At 35.4% G+C, this 15,638-nt stretch overlaps 1 protein-coding gene across 5 annotated transcripts in view; it reads left to right on the top strand.

The window, feature by feature from the left end:
- DNAJC5B (DnaJ heat shock protein family (Hsp40) member C5 beta) overlaps positions 1-11,095 on the top strand; it is a 72,186-nt gene extending 61,091 nt beyond the window's left edge. For all 5 annotated transcript variants that reach the window (XM_006204691.3, XM_072951890.1, XM_072951893.1 and 2 more), the window contains one exon: positions 10,765-11,095. In XM_006204691.3, coding sequence (XP_006204753.1) covers positions 10,765-10,859 — 95 coding nt within the window. In that variant the 3' untranslated portion in view covers positions 10,860-11,095. The remainder of the gene's footprint in view (positions 1-10,764) is intronic.
- The last annotated feature ends 4,543 nt before the right edge of the window (positions 11,096-15,638 follow it).

The following is a 15,638-nucleotide window of genomic DNA, read 5'->3' as shown; positions in this document are numbered from 1 at the left end:
CCTGAAATTTATACAATTTGGGCAGTCCTTTTTAAGAAAAAGAATATAAAATTACAAATACAGAATTAGATCTGAAAGTGAATATTCAGAACGAAAAAAGAAATCACAAAATATTGCAAAGCTTAAAAACTGACAAATATCTTAAATATCACAAAATCTAGAAAAACAGCATTAATTTAATTAACTGCCTGGCATACATCTATAATAGTTTCCCCCTATATTTTCTGGATGCATATTCTTTGATTGACTTTCCATTTAATAATAATTTCATAAAGTCATTTTCCCTAGGAATAATAGAAATACAGTTGTCTTTTCTCTAGAATGGTTGATCAAAATTTGTTTTTTATTATTGGCAGATTAGAAAAGTTTCAGTTTTACAACTCATTATTGACAATGTTGCCTAAATTTTTAGGGATTATTGTCAAATTTACAAAAACTCCTATCTAGTTTATTTCATATATAAGATGCAAAATTTGGAAGAATTTTTCCACAGACCACTTTTTGACTGCACATTTCAAATCATGTTGCCTCTCCATCACCCAATACTTCCAGGATCAGAGCCCACTGGACACATTCATAATGTGTGACACCATGTCTGGCATGGATCTTCATGTTCCCTAAGCAATTAAATTGGGATAGTGAGCTATAGGAGTTATCTCTAAAGCTATTCCTATGCCAGTATGGCTAGCAGTAATTATACACAGAGTTGCTGCAAACCACAAAAACATACTCCACTAAACGCGAACGAAACCTATCCCCAATTCTGTTTTCCTTTACAGAATCCTCAAAATGTCCCTAGCTTCTCTGTAAACACTCATCAAGAAGAAAAGCATGATGGAGGAAAAGTCAAAGTGGACAGATATAGTGTTTGGTTGTGGTTAAAATATCTTTTGCAACTCTACAAAGCTGTAAACACAACAGGTCCTTAGAAAGAACTATGCGGGTAAAGACATCTGAAGCTTAAATTTAATCATCTGTGCAGTAATTCCACCGCTGCACTTCAGTCTAACATTTCGTTCTGAGAATTTATGCCTTACTTGTAGTTAGGTGCATTAGTTAGTTTCAAATTTTTACTATACTAATTCAGAGACAATGTAGTCTACAGGTAAAATTAATGCAAGTCAAGGCTTGGTAAAGGTGAAAAAGCAGATTCCAGGTGAATACTGCTTCCTGAACTGTGATCCAATTAATGAACTGTGGTCTCTTCTGTTCTACAAAAGGGTACTCAAAGTTGTTTAAGAAAACACATTTGAAAGGGGCTACTAGTCACTCAAACATCACAGTACTCATGACAAATGATAAACAGCAAACATTAAGATTTGAGCCCACTAGAAGGCACTGATAAGACACTGGGGCTTTGAGTATTTTATTTCAGTGATTATGAAAGTGAATAAAATATGGCAAAGATTTTCTCATTTAGGGGATTTTTAATTATCTTATGTTGGGTCTAATCATAAAATCCTTAGGATTTTAAAGTAGGAAGGAATCCAAGGAGTCAACTCTCACCTCCCTACATCTTTTCCAGCAGACTGCTGACCAATTTCATTTGAAAGCTGCCAATGGTAGGAGGTTTGGGAATTTGTATGAAAATAAGAGATACTCATAAAAATTCAACCACCAAAGGAGGGTATAGAGTCAAAAGTAAGATATATCAATCTACTGGCACCATCTCTGAAAAAACAACAGCATTTTTAAAATTTTTGTATAAATATGTATGGGGTTTTATTTTACAAAAATGTTATCATATCTACGTATTATTTTTTGTTGCTTCTTTGCAGAGTAAAATTTTTGATGCAAAATTTATCAATTTTTTTAATGGATCATGCCTTTGATATCAAATTAAAGAACTCTTAGCCTAATCCTGTATCAGGAAGATTTTCTCCAATGTTTTCTAAAAGTTTTATAGTTTTATATTTAACACTTAGATCTATACTCATTTTTGTATAAGATGTAGTAAGATTTTGGTTGAGACTTTCTTTTTTTCTTTTTTTTCATATAGAGTTTAATTGTTCCAACATCATTTGTTGCAAAGATTAATCCTTTTTCCATTGAAATATCTTAGCACCTTTGTCAAAAAATTAACTGGCCATATTTCTACTGGTCTATTTATGGACTCTATTTTATTTTATTGATCTATGTGCCTATCCCTTCACCAATAACACAATGTCTTGCTTACCATAGCTTTTAAGTAAGACTTGGTCAGCTAATGTGATTTCTTCAAATTTACTCTTTTTCAAAATTATTTTGGCTATTCTAGTTTCTTTGCCTTTCTATATAAATTTTAGTATAAGGTTGTCTGAATCTATAGAAAAATACTGCTGATTTTTTAACATTGGAATGGCATTAAGTCTGTAGATAAGTTTGGGAAGAATTGATATCATTACTATTTTGAATCTTCCAATTCACTAACATGGTATATATATCTCCACTTATTTAGGTCTCATTTGATTTCCTTTATGAGAATTTTGTACTTTCTAGTATACAGAGATGGTACATGTTTTGTCAGAAAGATACCTAAGTATATCATTTTGAGGGGAGCTACTGTAAATGGCATTGGGTTTTAATTTTGGTTTCCAGTTATTCATTGAAAGTATTTACGATTATTTTTGTATGTTGACTTTGTATCCTGTGTTCTCGTTAAGCTCACATATTAGTTTGTATGTGAGAGACAATCATGTCATCTGCATATAAAGACAGTCTTATTTCTTCCATTCCAATCTGTATGCATTTTATTTCTTGATCTTGCCTTATTGCACTGGGTAGGATTCCCAAGACTCAGTTTCTTGCTCTGCTGTTGCCATCCTGAAATTCTTGGCTTATTAATAAGTTATACCACATTTTCATGTTGCACTGGATTTTGCAAATTATGTAGTCAGTACAGTTACAGTATTTCTTTGTATGAGCTATAAATCTGGATTTTAAACTTGATATTTACTGCTAAGGAATAGGACAAAATGCTTCTACAGAATAATACTCTGCTTTTAGGGATGAGGGAAGCTAACTGAAATGACAGAGTGGGGTGGGAAGGAGTGGGTGAAGCAAGGGTTCTATATTAATTACCCACCTAAATGCTATGCTACAAATTATACTGTGCTTAGAGATTTGGCCTGTATATAAAGATTACAGTTGGAAATTTAGCTTTAAATATATGAGTATTGATTTTTAAAGAATTGTGGTTAGCATTTCTTTTTTATATTATTCTCTCTGACTTTCCATAAATTCCAAGATACATAGTATAACAAAACTAATATGAGATGATCCTCTCTGTGGAATGAAAGTTACAGCTACTCAATACTTTATTTTCTCCTTATGCTGAAAATGTAGACTAAAAAAGAAGAGAAAGAACAAGAGCTAATTAGAGAAAGATTTCTGATTTGAACTCAGTGACGAAACACCTCAAATTTCACTTTTAAGGACATGTTGTGGGACACTGTAGATATTTCTTAATACATGAAAATCCAAATTTGAAATATCAAACCATTTTCTTTGACATAAAGAACAATAGAAATGTTTTTCACCTGACTTTAGATAATTTAATAATCCTAGTTTTCTATCTAAAGCTTATGACTCTTCCTGGATATTTTTTATTAAGTGCATATTTCAAACTTGCCTACTCCTTGACACTAGCTAAAGCCTAAGATTCCTTTTGATGCAGTAACAGGGTCCCAGTCTCTGTTTACAAGTAGTGGTACAGGGTGGGATTTGCTAGTAGAGAGGAGAGATTTGCTTGGATTACTGTGTCTCTTTCAACTATGTGAAAGTGTATGATCAAGCTTCTATCCTTAATAAATAAAGGGGGGAAGTTCAAAACACTTGTATCTTCAATATTCACTGGTAACTTTAGAACTTATAAACTGATTCCCATCTCATTCTCAAAATAAAAATATAATTCCAGAAGGATTCCAGGAACACAGGGGAATTCTGTTACTCTTATGAATCAATCAGGAGCAAACAGAAGAGAAGCAGTGTCTTGGGAGGAGAGCCCATCCCATTTTTTTGTCTTGGAAAATTTGAAAGTTGAAAGTAAAGACAATGGATACACTTCCTTTCAAATGTTCACAAATTAGAAGTTCCACTTTGTGAAATCTTGAGTGTTACATTTAAAACAAGCTCATTTAGACCCTATACTCCTCTGTTGGATGAAGGCCACGATGAAGTCAGATCTACCAGCCAAAAAGGGCTTTAGAGACCATCTTGAGATAGAACCCCATTCTCTGGGGGGGGGGTGTAAGGGAGACAGAGAAATAAGTTTCAAAAGCAAGAGCATAAATAGGAGCCTGTTACCTCTGAACACTCTGGTAAAGCAAGCCAAAAATACAACAAATAAATTCAATTTCTTCAAAGCTGAAAGCAGTGAACTGAAAACTCCCAGTTAAACCCTCAAAATTTCTTATGGAGTCATGATTTCTTCATTTTTTTTGAAGGAGAGGGAATAAAGTATCTAAGAGAGAAGATTTTACAGCATTGACCTTGGATCCAAAAATGTGAAATTCAATGCATAGAAAAATCTGTTGATTGCTTAACTCTTCTTGCTACTCACCTGGATGAAACCCAAATAAACTCACAGCCACTGAGCTGAAGAGGCCATATGGCTTGTAATTAGACTCGCTCTCAACCAAGATATTGAAACATTTATTACATTTGCTGTTCAGCATTCATAACACTTTACTGCCCAGAAAAAAAGGCACCAAGGAAGAGATTAAATTCATCCTTCCTCTTTTCACCAACCCCCACTCAATCTTCTTCCTACCCAAACCCCTCAAATAAAAAGGAACTGATTTCTAAAAATAATTAATGGAAAACAATTCTTGAAATCAATCCAGAGCCCTTTGCTGCTGCTTTATATGAAAATATCGAGTAAGCATCATCAAGACCCTGGGCCAGGAGAGCAGGACCAGTGAATCAGCTCAGAATGCTACCCCAAAAGTAGCTCAAAACGGACCCAAAGTTTCTTTGATTTTTGCCTGCCAAGGTTCAGTGAACAAGGTTTATCAAGATAGTCTTTTAACAGCAAACATTTACTGATCACTTAATATTTTCCTGAGACTATGCTAGGGGCTAGAGAAAAGAAAGACATGGTCCCTGCTGTCTCGGACCTTATAGTCTGGCAGAGAAGATGGGAAGACAAGTATCAAACAAATAACCATACAATGAGCTAGTTAATTTTCAGGTATAAGTCTGCCAAAGGAGAAGCATAAGGGCGGTGCTAGGAACACTAGGGAGGCCTGACCTGGATGTAGGTGAGGACAGCCTCCCAGAGGAAGAAAAATTTTAGAGCTGAAAACTCAAAGAATGAGGAGGAGTTAAGGGGTAGGAGACTATGGAAATTCCTCCAGAAGGGAGGAACCTTGATAGCACAGCATTTGGCACAGTATTTCCCAATATCCTGAGGATAACATGGAAAATGGTGTTCTAGATGCCAGGCAAGGCAGGTATAGACACATTAGGCTGTTCTACTGAATAGTGTTATTAAGAAATTGAACGAGGCAGAAGTTGTACAGAGATCATATCTGCAAATAACCCCAAACTGGGATATACTCACACAAGGACTCATACCATCAAAGCGAAATATGGTAGATGGAACGCAGCTGGAACCCTGGATGGTTTGCTAGACAAGAGCAAGAGCAGTAGGATTTAACTAGGCAGGGGGGCAAGGGAGTTGAGGAAAACCCAGGAGTTTCTCTCAACAGAGCAAAAGTGCAAAAAGGAAGAGGAGAGGTGAAATATTATTCAGCTATAAAAGGAATGAAGTCCTGACACCTACAGTGTGGAGGAGCCTGGAAACATTATGCTAAGTGAAAGAAGCCAGACACAAAAGGACAAATACTGTATGATTTCATTTCCATGAAATATCCAGAACAGGTAGATTCATAGAGGCAGAAAGCATATCGTTCGTTGGTTGTCAGGCCTTGAGGGGAAGGAAGAACAGGGAGAAACTGCCCAGTGGGTACTGGATCTCCTTTTGGGGAAATGTTTTGCAACCAGATTGAGGTAGTGAGTTGTACATTTAGTACATTGTTTATAAATTGTTCACTTTAAAAAGGTTAATTTTATGTTACATGAATCTCACCTCAATTAAAAATACATATAGTAGAGGAGAGGGGTACACCAAGATTTGACTACAAAAAGAAACTACGTGCCCTTTCTTCAGAAAAGGAGGAGGTTTTTTGTTCCCTACAAATTCACCATGGCAGGGAGTGGAGGGAACCACAGGACTAATCAAAGCATCGGTATTCACAGAGTGTGGGGAAATGGGAAAGTTGATTAAAAGCCTTTTATGCCAGCCACCTCAGTAGCAGTACACTGCTAGTGGCTAAGACAGAGAAGGGCTTTGGAGTCAGCCCCAATTGTTTTGGTTACTGGTTGAGGTTTGGGGGTAATTCACTTAATTACTTTATCTGTTATTGTTTTTCTTTATTAAATAAAGACAAACACTATGACTTGACTACTACCATTACCTTTAAGTTCTTTGCTTGCTGTTCCCAATTTTGAGGTAATTTCTATCTTAAATCATTTGTAATCATTTTCCTTCTTTTCTTTCAGTTTTACTGAGATATTTAATTGACATACAGCACTGTGTAAGTTTAAAGTGTACGGCAAAATGACTTGACTTACATATACTGTGAAATGATCACCACAATAAGTTTAGTTAACATCTATCATCTCATACAAGCATAAAAAAAAGGAAAAAATGTTTTTTCCCCTGTGATGAGAACTTTCAGGATTTACTCTTTTAGTAACTTTTAAATACACCATACAGCAGTGTTATCTATAATCATCATATTGTATATTATGTCCCCAGTACTTATTTATCCTATGACTGGAAGTTTGTACCTTTTAACCACATTCATCCAATTCCTTGTCCCCCCACTCTCTGCCTCTGGTAACCAAAAATCTGAACTCTTTTGCTATGAATGTGAGTTGTTTTTGCCTTTGTTTTTTCAGATTCACATATAAGTGAGCTAATACAGTATTTGTCTTTGTCTGACTTACTTCACTTAGCCTAATGCACTCAAAGTCCAGCCACGTTGTCACAAATGGCAGGATTTCCTTCTTTTTATGGCTGAACAATATTTCATTGTACACATACACTACATTTTCTGCATCTATTCACCTGTTGATGAACACTTTGGTTGTTTCCACCCACATCTTGACTACTGTAGTGTATAATCATTTTCTCACTATTCTTTTTAGTACTATAACTATATATATTTATATTCCTAGTAATGCTTGCTTTTGCATTTTTGAGCTTTAAATGAACAGACTTATACTCAACAATTATCCTTCAACTTCCTTTTTTAAACTCAGCATCACATTTCTGGAATTCATTTGTATTGTGATTGTCTTTCATTTATTTTCACTGTTGTATAATACTCTTGTGTGAGAACATCCCATAATTTATTTACCCATTCTACTGCTAATGGCTATTTGGGTAGTTTCCACTTTTTGCCATTACAAACAGCACTGTTATGAATGTTCTTACTATGAATGTCTCCTGGTGAATGAGTGCTAGTTTTCTGGGTATATACATAAGAGTGGAATATCTTAGTCAAAAGGTATGCATCTACAAGTGATGAGATACCACCAAGTTGTTTCCCAAATTGTTGCACTAAGTTCCGTTAGCTAATGAGAGTTCCTCTTGCTTCACATCCTTGCCAATGCTTGACATCACCAGACTGTAAATGTGTGGCAAGCTGGTGGATGGGATATGGTAAACCATGGTGGTTCTAATTTTTATCTTCTTGATTACTAGTAAAGTTGAATATCTTTTCATAATCTTACTGGTCATTTGGGTTTTTATTATATCACCTGCTTTTCTCTTTCTGTTTGTTTTTTAATATTTGGGTATTGATTATGTTTGTTTAAAATATATTTTCCCAGTTTGTGACTTAGCATTTGACACTTTATGGTGTCTCTTGATAAGATTCTTAATTTTCATAAAAATGTCTCATAAAAATTCTTAACTTTAATGTAGTCAAAATGTCAATCTTTGCCTTTATGGTTAGTGATTTTTTTGTTTTGACTAAGAAATCTTTCCCTATCTCAAGGATATAAAGGTGTTCTCCCATATAGTCTTCTCAAAGTTTGATTTTGCTTTTCACATTTACATGTTTAATAACCTGGGACTGATTTTTGCAAGTGATATGATGTAGGGTTCCAATTTCATTTTTTTTCCATATAGAAAACAAATTGTCTCAGTACACTGATTTCTAGTCTTGGTTTTGACATACATTAAATTTTAATATATATATGGAACAGTTTCTAGGCTTTCTGTTCTGATCCACTGGTTATCCTGTCTATCTGTATGCAACACTAGGTCCATTTATAACAATTCATAATGCTGTCTAAGCAAGTCATCCTAATTTGTTCTTTAGGAGAGCCTCACATATTATTTTGCTTTTGCTTTCCCATAATTTTGTGGAAATTATTTTGCTTTTCCATAATTTTTCCAAATTTTAGAATAAGCTTTGTCAAGTTCTTCACAAAATTTGTTTAAACAAAATATTTGGGATCTAGATTAGAATTGCAGTGCCTCTGCAGATAAATTAGGAAGAATTGACATCTTTAAGAATGTGAGTCCTCTAACATGTGACACTGTATACATCTCCATTTATTTAGGTTTCCTTCATTGGTTTTCAGTAAAGATATATTTTATATATCTTTGGTTACGTTTATTCCAAATACATTATCCATTTTCATATAATTATAAATAAATTATTATGTATTAGTTTTCTACTTGGTTTTTTGGTATACATAAATGAACTTTTAAAAAATGACTTCAAATCCAAGAAATTAGCTAAACTCTCTATTTCTATTTATCTATAAATTCTTTAGGGTTTCTATATATCAGTTTTATATCATTTGTGAATAGTGATAGTTTTGATTTTTCTTTCCCTTCCCTTATCATTTTTTATCCTATTCCCTGCCTCTCTTTGTTTGTTGACACTGCCAGTAAAATGTTGAAGAGAAGATGCTTTCAAGATTGCATCATGATTATGAAGTTCACTGTAGCTTTTTGATCAGGTTAAGAAAGTTGTCTTCTATTACTAATTTGGTAGAACAAATACTTTTTCTTCATCAATTGAGATGGTCATGATTTTTCTCCTTTAAATTGTTCATGTGAAGAACTGTATGAATTGGTTAATGTTAAAACAATCTTACAATCCTGAAATAAGCCCAATGTTGTCACAATGTATCAAATAATTTACTTTTTGATGAAATGGGTTTGCTAATATTTTGTTTTAGATGTTTCTATTTTAATGAGTCATATTGGCCTATAATTTTCCTTTCTCAAATATTCCTTATGGGTTCTATATCAAGAGTATGCCTAATGAAATAAATTAGGAAGTGTTCCTTTTTAAACTCTTCTTGAAGAGTTTGTATATTACTGGATTTATTTCTTTCTACATAATTTTGTAAAACTTTCTGGGCTAATGTCTTTTAGTATAAATTTTAAATTATTGATTCAATATATTTAATGTTTATAGGTCATTTAGGTTTCCTTTCTTCTTTAGTAATAAAATTAGTTCTTCAAAATTTCCTCTTACTACCTTCCATGCACTACAGTATCTGCATTATTGTCCCATTTTCCATCCCTTATATTGGTTATTTCTGCTTTTTTAGCCATTGTCACCGGTATTTGAAATTTTTATTCTTCTCAAAGTTTGGTTTTACTGATTCTCTTGTATATTCTTCCTACTTAATTAATTTCTGTTCTTTATTATTTGTCTTAATTTACTCTGCTGTTAATTTTCTAACTTAATTTATATACTGCTCAATTTTCAGCCCTTTTTCTTTTCTGATACCAAGTTATTAAGGCTATAAATTTTCCAATAAGTACCAGTTTGGCTTCATATACACACATATACATATATATGTTCTAATAATCTGAGTTCTAAATGTTTCTAATTGCCATTATGACTTTTTTCTTTAATCTGTAAGTTAGGCCTATATGTGTCTTAATTTGTAAACCTGTGGGGGTTTTCAGGTTCTTTATTTTTATTCATATCTAACTGAACTGCACTGTGATTAGAGAATGCGGACAGCATAAAATAACACTTTGAAATGTCTTCAGGCTTGCTTTATAGACTAAAACTTAATCAATTTTACAAATGTTCCACATTGCTTCAAAACAGTACATTTTACATTTGTTAGGTTCACTGTTCCATGTCTGATCACTAAGTAAAGTTAATTTGTTGTCTGTTATTAGTATTTCAGGGCTGCTGTAACAAAGCACTACAAACTGGGTGACTTGAAAACCAGAAATTTACTCTCTTAGAATTCTGGAGGTTAGAAGTCAAAGATCAAGGTGTCACAGGATTGGTTTCCTTAAGGCTTCTCTTCTTGGCATGCAGAGTTTTGACTTCTCTTCCAACCAGGGCTATATATGCAATTGTCCTGCACAGCTCTGGGAGGTATTTTTCATATAGATATACACAATAGTCTTTATGACATGTGGTGGCCCAGTCTTCATCCCCACAAGATGGTGAAAACTAAGGCTCAAGTTTACCAGGTTCAGCAACTGCCTCAAGGTGAAAGATGGGTTTAGAGATTTGGTTTTATAATTCTATAACTGACAGAATTTAAATGAAGAGTAAAGACAGTGTATCCTCCCTTTTGAAGTCCTTTAAAGGGTAGGATCTCAATATCTTAGGAATTAAATTGATTTGCCAATCATCATTTCAACACAAATATCTACCACTCGCCTCACTGAGGAAATGTAACATTAGAGGGTGTTTATTGGTTTGCTTTGTTTATTTTTAGATATGGACTTTCCAGTTGTTCTCCAGCCTACAAATGCAAATGAGAAAACACAGCTAATCAGAGAAGGACCTCGAAGTTATTGTACAGACTCTTAATATTGAGCCCACTGAGGGTCCACAATATCTCCTCTTGGTTCAGCCATGTCTCCAGGTGGTCTTGATGGGGGAGGGTAGGGGACATGAAATACTGTGAACTTTTCCACGTTTGTATTTTATTTTTAGGTTAAGGAAAGATGATTGCTACATAATTTTCTCAGTATGCAGATTCACTCTTTCAGTAGAATTCCTAACAGAAACACATTCCATTTTGATGAATAAAGGCCTGAAGAGTTGTTTTATGCTCATTGCATGAGGTAAGACAGTGGTATTGGACAGGCTTTTGAACCTGCCCTTTATCTGAGCCAGACCTCATTCCTTATAGACTAAAGTAGTATTCCAAAACAGAAGCCATTTTTCATCTATTATTTAACTAAATGCAGTGTTCATATCTGCCATTACAAATCATCAGTAAAACACAGATGAGAATTTAAGAGAAATTTTTGTGTGTGTGGAGATTTTTCCTGCTCATATTCAACATGGCTACAGAAAGAGTTCAAGAAGCAGGAAGAAATTATTAGGTAAAAAAGATAAGTCACATTATTTTAAAGTATATTTTTCAAAGGTTAAACACAGTCATTCACTGAAAACTGACAAAGAAAACCAGGAAGAAAGAAGTTTTTTGTATACTTTAGATTGGCATAGGAACAAAAACAAAAACAAAACTTATATATATATATATATATATATTATAAATTATAAATGATCATTATAAATGATCCAGAAAATCACCCAAACCAGCCCCAAACAATGTGTTAAACATTCTTAAGTAAAAATAATTTTTTTAAAAAAGGCTTAGTCAGACTAAGAAAAAGAAACACATGAGGTAAAGGATAGAATTCTCGATTCTATAGCCTAAAATCAAATTTAAAGGCATATCACTCACCCCATTTTCAGTGAGATTAATAACACTGACCAGAAAATGCTAAGCTCTGCGAATGTTAAACATTTATGCTTGGAGGTCATCTCTGCATTTACTTGTTTGATTCTTATATTCATTACGTGGTAGAAACTGCTGCTTACTATTTGCATTTGTTTTTTTTCAGGTCTTCCTTAGTTCTTTATGTAATATCGCATTTTTCAAGATCTTATGTTTTTATATAATATTGCATGAAATGCCATTTCCTTTTCTCTTTGTTTCTTATTCTTCCCCACCACCAAGTTAATTAAGGCTAAATATACATTGTAAGTGAGAATTGGTGTTACAGCTCTGACAGTGTGACAGCATTAAAACTCTGCCCTAACTCTTGAGTTTCTGGAATCTTTCTTTAATCAACATAATCAAATAGAAAGAGCCCTGGTTTGAGAATTAAGAACCTGGTTCTAATTTAAGCTCTCACAAACTAGCCCTGGGACCAAGCGAGACAAGAATAAAATGGCTAATCTCCCTCTGACTCCGTTTTCATACCTGCTCTGTCCACCTTCCAAATTGCTGCAAGGCCAGGTGAAATAGTTAAGGTGAAAGAACTGTGAAGAGTCAAGTGTTTAAGAAGTGTAAGATGGTTTTACACGAGTCTGTATATGTTGATAACATAGACAAAGAAAGGTAATGTGACTTCTTACATACATAAACTGTCTTACCCAACAAGAACCATTAAGATACCAATAGTAACAGCCCAGTGACCAGCAAGTGCTCAGAACTCTGTACTTAACAAATGAGTACCACTTTCCATTTGAAGGGAACAATGAGATAAAAAGCCCCACATCTGGATAATCTGAGCTACTACATGTCCTTCCTGAGGACTCTAAGCAAAACATGAATCCTGTTTTTGAATAGCAACCTGCAAATCACAAAGCTCTTCTTTTCTTTCTCTCTCAGACCTCATTAGATCTCATTTTTCTTTCTCACATAGAACTTTTTACTTCTACTCCCAGCTTTCCCAGAGAGCTGGTAAAAGAGTGGTTACAGTGAGAACAGGACATGAATTAGAATCAGAATCAGATGGTGGAATTAAATTCCTGGAGGGGTTCTAGCCAATGTTTCCCACATAGGGCTAGTTTCCAGTCACAATGATATGTGGCAAATCCAAGCACATGGATGTCTATGAGTGAGGGAATGAACTCTACAGAATGCCTCTTAGCTACACAGAAACAAGGATCAACTCTCCATCTGAGGAGGGGACAGGTAAGAATCATATGGGAGTCAGCAGGAGTTGCCATCTGGAATCACCTGCTGTTCTGAATCCACAAGCATTTTAGCAGAGAAGCAACAAGGAAAGAAGAGATATGCTGACCATGATCCTCAGCAATGGTTGCATGGCCCTGGTTAACGCAGGGTTAAACAAACTTCCCACTTCAGTGGCTCAGGACCTAATCCTGGCCTCCAGGCGATTAGAGCAGGGGATTTCATACAAGGTTTCATAGGTCATCCATTTATTTTTTTGTTGTCTTACATTAGAATATAATAAAAAAATATATGAATTTTTATTTACCAGAATACACATATGTTATTTCTTTGAGCATAAATGACATTCTATTCTGCATTTCCAATGGTATACAGACAGAAACACATTTGACATGGCCTAGCTTGGAAATACACTTACCTGGTAATGCACTGCCTCATCCTCTGACCCATAGAAAAGGTGCCACTTACGGCTGAATGAGCCCTGTGATAACAGGCACAGTAACGGCCCCCCAAGATGTGCCTGCCCTAACTCCCAGAAGCCATGAATACATCACCTTTCATGCAAAAAGGACTGCAGATGTCATTAATAACGACCTTGAGATAGGAAGGTTATCCTGGATTATCCAAATGGGCCCAATCTAATCACTCTGGTCCTTATAAATGGAGAGCCTTTCCTGACTATGGAGAGAGAGGTGTGACTACAGAAGAATGATCAGAGAGATGCAACTGAAGATCAGAGGATGATCAAAGATATGCTTTAAAGACAGAAGAGGGAAAGGGCCATGAACCAAGGTATGCAGGCAGCCTCTAAAAGCTAGGAAACTCAAGGAAATGAGTTCTCCTCTAGAGCCTTCAGAAAGAAACACAGCTCTACCAACACCTTGCTTCAGCCCAATGACACCCAGGTCTAACTTCTGACCTCCAAAACTGTTAATACTGAATCAGCGCTCCTCACTTGCTTCTTCATTGTCCTTCTTACTCCTTATTTTATATTTCACTCCCTCATCCTGTATCTCTTATTTTCTCCTTTGTCCTTTCTCTTCCCTGTTTCTCAGTATCCATCTTCTTCCCTGTCCTCCTCCCTTCTCCCACTTCTACCTTTCTTACATTTGACCTTCATTTCTCTGTTTTAGTCTCCTAATCTCGCTGATCACCATTGTCAACTCTCTACCTTCACATTTACTAGGACTTTTAGATAAATTGAACTACTGGCAATCTACCCCTACTGGTGGTGGTGGAGAGAGAGAGAAATAGTCTGGGCAACAGCATATTATTTATTAAAGGAATGTCTTCTCCTCTCCAGCCTCAAGTGCAAATAATCATAATGCTAATAGGCACAGGAGGAACAAAAGTATTTTTCATTCACTTCTCTGAGTATTGACAGATAGAAATAATTTATAGTGACTACATTCATTTGAATGTATGGTAAGATAATGTATTAGACATTAATTTCATTCTTAGTGCTTTCGGAAACTTAAAGGAACGAATACTCTTCTGCTTTATCTTAAAAAGGTCACACCCTTGTTGAAGAGAAGTACCCCCATCATGAGGGGCCTCTAGACTAAAGCTGGGTTTGAGAGTTTTGGGGGAAGTTCCAAGAGTATCCCAGACTTGTGTCCCCACCGGGGAGAGCCTCTGATGAGCTAGCAATTGGATGCTCAGGTGACAAAATTAAGTAATGGCTTTGTAGACATAAGGAAAGATTCCTGTGCCCACATCTGGCCCATCAAAGGAACCACACAGGGCTGGATACTGAAACCTCAGGACCCAGGCTGGAGTAATACGAAGGGCTCAAAACTCACTTGGGGAACAAAGATATAATCCCTACAGACACTTTGCAGCCCTAAGAAAGGGAGGGACTCTCAAAACCTAGGAGGTGAAATTTCTCGCTACCTTGTTAAACTATAGCTCTGAGTCAAAATTAGATTAATTTAGAACATATAATCAGGAGACTTGCCCCAGATCTTTTCTCAAATGTCACTTCTCTGTAGGCTTTCCCTGACCACCCTGCCTAGGACTATAACATCCCCTACCTCACGCTTCCTATTCTCTACTTTTTATCCTTAGTACCTTTCATGAACATACTTTTTATCTTTCTCCCACCTCACAAACACAAAGGTTTTTGTCTGTCTTGTGTCCTCAATCCCCGGGCTTAAAACAGTGCCTGACACATGATAGATGGCTGGGAAATATTTGTTATATGAGAAAAATTTTAACCTGTGTCATAGAATAAAGAAATCCCTACCTGCTAGAAATGCAAAAGCTGCTAGAATCCTTAGTTTTTAGGAAGCCTTAGCATATTAATAGCGAAAATTAATATGTTACCTTGGCACTTAATCAAACCTCTGACCCAATTAGTTATCTTTTAAAAGAATTTCAGCAGCCTGTCACCCCTTACTCCTTACTGATATGAAGGCAAATGTCCATTTCCAGGATAACAGTCCTCCCAACAGAGAAAGACCTTTATTCAAGAAACACAAGTCCTCCTCTCCAAAACTGCACTTCTTCCAGCCCTCCTAAACACTTTAGTAACATTCATTTTCATATTATTCCTGAGCAGTTCTAGACCACAAAGGGCCAGAAATTTAGATTACCTCATGTTTAACTAGTTTCCATAAAATTAGCAGTTGGCTCAAATTAGCAGTGATTTCTGG

The sequence above is a fragment of the Vicugna pacos genome, chromosome 29 (assembly GCF_048564905.1).
Source record: "Vicugna pacos chromosome 29, VicPac4, whole genome shotgun sequence".
Lineage (NCBI taxonomy): Eukaryota > Metazoa > Chordata > Mammalia > Artiodactyla > Camelidae > Vicugna > Vicugna pacos.
Note: the sequence above shows the minus strand (reverse complement) of the source record. Positions and strands in the feature narration are given on the sequence as shown.